This window comes from Poecilia reticulata, linkage group LG5 (assembly GCF_000633615.1).
Source record: "Poecilia reticulata strain Guanapo linkage group LG5, Guppy_female_1.0+MT, whole genome shotgun sequence".
NCBI classification, from domain to species: Eukaryota; Metazoa; Chordata; class Actinopteri; order Cyprinodontiformes; family Poeciliidae; genus Poecilia; species Poecilia reticulata.
This window is the reverse complement of record NC_024335.1, coordinates 18,761,648-18,768,212: the sequence shown is the minus strand read 5'-3', so window position 1 is coordinate 18,768,212 and position 6,565 is coordinate 18,761,648. Positions and strand designations below refer to the sequence as shown.

The window sequence follows — 6,565 nt, the reverse complement described above, 5'->3', positions numbered from 1 at the left end:
CCCACCCCCCTCCCGCATGTGCGCTCGTTTGCGCAGTTAATAACAGAGGATTTCACCTCTATTAACAATAAATACGCAGATGATTAAAGTTATCGATTATTCGGAGGCCAAGCCGAAGTTGTGCGCCTGCTTATTCCCACGCTCCTGTTGTTGTTTTCGTCTCATCGTTCGCATTTATTCTAGGAGACACGCATGCTCACAGTTTATTCTAGTTAGCCGTGTTATTATCCCACAGATGCTGTTGCTCTAAACCTGCAATCTTGTTTCTTTTTTTTTTTTTCTTTTTTTTTTTTTTTGTGGCCTTCGCTGTAATCTGGGAGGTCTGGAGGGACGCAAACACAACGTGGTCCAGCCCCGACCCCATTGTTTCTCTCCGGCCACCCCAGCAACACATGTGTGTGTGGGGGGGGGGGGGGGGGTGTCTGCAGGGAGAATTTGTCCCCCTTCCTGAGTTTATTTAACAGTTTGCTGTCCTCGTTGTCTTCCGCAGAAGGCTTGAGAGAGTACTTCTGCAAATTTGGCGAGGTGAAGGAGTGCATGGTGATGCGGGATCCCGTTACCAAGCGGTCGAGGTAAGAGGGAAAGGAGGCGTGTGCGCCCCGCCGTCCTATCACTGGATGCCTCATGCCTGCTTTCCACGCTTATTCTCCAGGGGCGTCCCTAGAAAGTTTTTGAACGGGGGTGACCACTGATAGATCATTTTCTGCGGCTAATTGATGAGAAATACGTAACGTAGTTTTATTTAAATGTATATATCTACATGCAGAGTTGGGTAGTAACTGGTTAGGTTCACTTGATGTACTTGTAGGAGTGTTTTTCTTGCTATGCTGAACTTTTTTACTTTTACTTGAGTGGTTTTATTATGAAGTATCGCTGCTCTGACTTGACTAAAATTTCCGGATACTTGTGAGTAACTTCACTGGATGAAGAAGAAGCTTGTTTTAACTCAAAAACTCACCAGACACAGACACACACTTGCAGTTTCTGTTGACGTTTCATACGTTTTATACTGAAAGAGATTGTTTTTTGTTGTTTTGTTATTATGTTATTTGTTTGAATTATTTTGAATTTGGTCCTCAAAATACCATCATATTCACATAATTTTAAATCTTGGTCCAACTGATGATTTTTTTGAATATTAAATGATTGAACCTCAGCAACCTTTTCACCAAATACTTTTTTCACTCTTGAGTAATTTATTTTTACTACAGCTATTTTTCACTTGTTCTTGAAGCAGTGCTACTCTTGCATGAGTTCAGGTTTTGGGTTCTCTACCCACCTCTGTCTGTATGCAACCGTTTCAAACTGCGTGGTTTCACAGCAGCTGAAGCTTCTCATAGTTTTCCACAGCTTTGCAGGGAATTATAGCCTGTTGCAGCACACTGCTGGTCATCTGGCTAAAAGAAGAAAGTCAGCAGACTCTCCTCCTGGCTATTGCATAAAAAAAATAAGAGGCAAATTGGGCTGTTTAGGACATTTTTATTAATGTGGAAAATTCAGAATTTCCTTGGTAGAAAGTGTGATTAATAAACGTGTTCGCTATATCTGAGTTACTCTATAAAGAGAGCAGCTAAAACATCTAATATTCTGTACATTGAGTGCTTAAAACCCAGATATTGGAACTGGATAATCCTCATTTGTTTTGCTGTCATTTGAGATAATTTGCTCAAATACAATTAAACAGTTGTTTTTTTTTGTATGTTTCTTTACTGCATCAAAACTGAAATCTCCAGATATTTTTATTTTATCAATTAACAACACGCCTTTGGATGCATCCTTAACATCCTTAACATTGACACAAGTATCTCTGCCAAAGAACTTGTGACACTTTACAGATCCTACATCACCATCATGTGTTGTAGTCAGGAATCAGGAGGTCAAAGAAAAATGATCCATGAAAAGCATGATTGGTGACTCTCTCTTCAAATCACCACATTTAACAGCTTTAGTGATTGTTACGTTGTGTTGCAGTTGCAACAGTGGGACTGATTGCTGCTAGCTGAGGCTCATTCTCATGCTTTGAGTTTATACTTGTAGAAAATTACCCATATAGGACCCCCCTTGGAGGGACCGCTGAACTTCTCCACCAAAAGATGGCTGCATATGTGAGTTTATTTCGTTCCTCTCCTCTTGCAGGGGGTTCGGCTTCGTTACATACGCAGATCAGGCCGGTGTGGAAAAGGTTTTGGCACAAAACAGACATGAATTGGATTCCAAAACGGTGAGTTTTCTACTTTAAAGCCCTTTATGGTTGGCTGGCTTTTTCTATCAGCATGTATTTTTTTTTTTTTAAACATTAGTTTTTTTATTATTCTTCCTGCCTCTCTGTGCATTTTGCCTCCCACTGTATGGCTTGTAAAGTTTAGGAGTGCATTTCGGAGCAGCCACCCCTTCCCTCCTCCTTCTGCTTCTCCTGTCTGCTCATTTCCCCCCTCCAAAATCCCGGTTCAGGGCGCCAACATGAAAGCGTTCTTTCTTGGTCTTCATTGCCATGGTTACCTGGGGGACCTGAATGGGGTAGCGGGAGCCCCTGCTAACACCCCTCGCAGGTTTTATGCGCAGCACAGAGCGCACAGAAGTTGTTTCAGCTGAGTTTTAGGGAAGGAAAAAGTTGTTGGCGTCGAGTCCCAGCCCGGGCAGATTCAGCCTGTGAGGTCTTCTCTTCAACATGGATGCAAACTGTTGAGATTTTCAGGGAATTGAGATGTTCCTGTAAAGAAGAAGAAGAAAAAAAATCCCCCCTCCTACACTCATGGAGCATGAAAATTCAAATGTGGGTAAATGGGACAGACACTTTGCCAGAAAGAAGGTCATGCTTGTGTTTGGTTTTATTAATAAATATCGGGGGGGGGGGGAAGAAAGAAAAGGCATGAGAGGACGTGTGAATCCCAGCGGCTTGCTTCTGGTGTGACTCTGAGCTGCTGACTGAGATTTGAATATCCATGAAGGTGTGAATGTTGCTGTCTTGGTCATGTAGATTGAGTGTGGGAGCGGGGACTGGGTGTGTCTTCGTCAGCTTGAAGTCACACACACGCAAACGCACGCACGCATGCATGCACAATAGGATCATTTGAGAGTGAAAATTGGTGGCACAGAATGGCAGCAGAGCCCAGGGGTGGAGGAAAGGTAGAGTTGGGTGCAATTGTTGGAGCAAGTCTGTTGCTGGGGGTGACGCCAGCCTCTGGAGACGGCGCTGTAGCAGCACAACCCAATGGGATTCATGTCTCCATAACAACTTCTCAGCTATTTTGCATTAACTTAAGGCACTGGACCCAGTCGGGCGGCACAGCTCTGACACGGAGAGATAATGTCAAGTCATGCCAGACTTTCACTTTTTATACATCTCATTATTTCAAAGCTGCAGCTTGCAAATATTTGAAGATTTTTATTTATTTATTTTCTTTTACGGTCGTTATTAGATTTATTACAACACGCCTGTTGCTGTGTTCACTTCAAAGTAGGCTCTGAGCAACTGAGTCGTATTACCTCTTGAAACTAGGTGCTGCTAAAGTATCTGAAAGTCAGAGCCCTGTTTATATGTGTGTGTGTGTGTGTGTGTGTGTGTGTGTGTGTGTGTGTGTGTGTGTGTGTGTGTGTGTGTGTGTAGGTGTGCGTGTGTGCGTGAGATTTTGGAAGCTCAGCTTGGCAGGTCGCTGGTGGGGATTAGACGCTGCCCTGTTATAAACCAAAATACTTTGCCGGGATGTAACGATATGAAAACTGGAAACTCAGCAGTCAATCCAGAGATTGGAATCTGCCGATTTCCTCTCTGACCGGCTTTTATAGGAAAGTCATATACTGAAAAGCTGAGATTTTCTTTTATTTCTCATTAAAACTCCCACTATTTTAATTTTTTTTTATTTATAAACATATCAGAGAACAGAATGTTCTTTTAGGCCCCAAGCACGGCATAGGAATGTGAGGATATGAATGAACATTATTGTATTGTAAATATAGTGTCACTATTGTTTTTATCATTTGGTAAAATGTGTTAAAAATATGCCTAAAATGTTATGTTTTTAGGCATATTTCCTCAAATTTTTCCCATTATTCGACTGATCTAAGTCAGAGGTGTTCAAGGTGTGGCTTGTGGGCCTTTTGTGGCCCATGGACTGATCTTACGTGAGTCCAAACCCATACTGCCAGTGTCCGCAGTCAAAATCTGACATAAAATAGAAAATGTTAGGCAGAACCAAAATATTTATCTTTAGTTGACTAAGTTTTTATTTTTATTTTTTGCTTTCGGTTTAATTTCAAAGTATTTTAGGGTCACAGCTAATCAGAAACCGCCACTCAAAATCAGCCCTTGGTCCACCTGTTCTTTAAAGTTTGCAGAATACAGCAATTTTGTTTGATAAAACAGAGATCCATATGTTCTTTTTGCTGAGATTAGACCAAAAAAAAAAAAAGTTTTGTAAATCAATAAAATAGAAGACAAATGATTATTCAAATTTAGATTATTGCTTAGTGGATAAAAATAATGAGTAAAAGTAAAAATGTCTTCACATCTATTTCATACCACGAAATAACAGGCAAACCAACATCTTTCGCTTTCAATTATGTTAGCGGTTTATTATATTTATATATGTATATATATATATATCCATTTGCAGTTTTAATGTGTAACGTCCAGTCCTTAGAGTCTTAGCGCTTGCATGCAATGTTTGGAGGGAGATTATGTTTCAGGTGCAATGCATTCCCACTCTGCATGCCAGTGATGTTTCTGATCAGTTGAAAAGCCATTTAGCGCCCTTCATGCCAACACCTTTTATATTTGCCAGTGGCTGAGATGCTAAAGCTCAGAGTAGGATGGCGTGTGCTGTTGAATTGGAAAAAAAATTATTTAATTAACAATTATATACCAATTACAGGTTTCGTTGGGCATCCATAAATGATGTGTACATTGTACTGAATTACTTGTGCAAAATGGATGAAAAACAATAAATATAAAATAAAGCACTCATTTCTGAATATCCAGGATATCAAATATAATTGGACTGAACAAAAGTAAAAATAGAAAAGTAGTCGGTAGGAGCAAATAAGCATCTAGTCTAATCTAAAAGTCAGCTTAGGTTATTTAGAGGGCTGTATGACTCGTAGATCAATACAGCATTGCTCTTTCACCACCTATTGCTGTGGACTGCTGGACAGCTGGCTTATTTTTTTAATTAATTTTTTATTTTTTTGCTTGAAAGAAAGACAAATGTACCTGCTTGTAAATATTTTTTGCTGTGTAGCCTAAGGAAGGAGCACCACACATCACTCTACTGCTGTAAATATGTTCTGGAAAATGCAGTTCTAAATTTAGTGGTTCTTAATTTTCTATTTCTAACACCAAAAGCCGCTTATTTTACAGCAAGAGGGTTAATTTTTTGCTTTTTGTTTAGATACAACTCAATCAGGTTAAGTTTTTCTTTTTTAAATACATTTATTTAGGTTTCTAAACATATTTTGGAAAAAAAATTACTAAAACCTTTAAAAAATTGAGATTTATTGTAAGTTCGAAAAACCTGGCAAATATATTTATAATAACATATATTATAAATGTATATATATAGTTATAACGGTTGTGATGTTAACAGATATAATTTAATGCCCTTTGTTTGTTTTTGCCAACTGTCTGCGCTGGATTATTTATTATTTCAGTCTCAGTGGAGCTACAAATAAATCTCAATAACTGGCCATTTTCTGTGGTTGCTCGTAAGCACAACGATGTAATTGGTTCCTGATGTTCCAACTCTTGCATTTGCTTTAAAAACGGTGTGCACCAGAAGTGGCTGCAAGGCCAAATAAGAAATTTCGCTGCCATTTGTTGTGAAGAGACTGATGTGAGCAACCAAGCCACATTGATTCTGTGTACAGATTAATTTGTTGGTGGGTCTAGGCAGGTCCACCATCTTAGAAATCAGGGGTTAAAAGGCTTTCAAAACTGCTGAAATATTCTGGTTTAACTTTCCTGATGCATTACTGCCCCTCAACCGTCCGCTGCTGCTCACCTGGCTGAAAACAAGCTAACCTTTTCCGCTGCTTGTAAGAGTTTTTTATGAACTATTTTGACTGTTTGTGAAATGTGCACATATTCAGAGTGAAATTTAAAGGAGGGCAGTCCTTTTCCATAACTTAGAGTTTGTTAAACTACAATTGGCTGTAAAGCAGCGGGCTGCAGGCTAGCAATCCGACCAGACAGCTAGAGCAAACTTTCTAAGCTCTAAATACAACTCTTTAAAAACCAGGGAGAGAAAAAAAACAAGAAATAATGTCCTATGCAATATATATTTCTGCTATATTTTTGTTTCAAATCTGCACCTAAAGATCCCAGTAACGACAAATAAATGTTAAAATGTCATTCCTGATGGCCAACATTGTTTTTTTTTTTAGAGAATATTAGTATTGATTTCTGCTTTTTTAGTTATGTTTTTCCACTACAGTGAGCCACAGGTATACAGGAACAACTCATGCAGGCGTATACTCTGGTTTTCCTACTGGTAAACAATGAAGTACAGGTGTTAAATGCCCAATAAAACAATGGCTGTGGTGATGTGGGTTATATGCTGAACTAAATGTG

The 6,565-nt window shown here is 39.3% G+C and overlaps 1 protein-coding gene across 1 annotated transcript in view; it reads left to right on the top strand.

Moving 5' to 3' along the window:
* Positions 1–6,565, top strand: part of msi1b (musashi RNA binding protein 1b) — a 35,787-nt gene that overhangs the window by 6,132 nt on the left and 23,090 nt on the right. The window contains exons 2-4 of the mRNA XM_017304959.1: positions 387–393; positions 489–572; positions 2,137–2,221. Coding sequence (XP_017160448.1) covers positions 538–572; positions 2,137–2,221 — 120 coding nt within the window. The 5' untranslated portion in view covers positions 387–393; positions 489–537. The remainder of the gene's footprint in view (positions 1–386; positions 394–488; positions 573–2,136; positions 2,222–6,565) is intronic.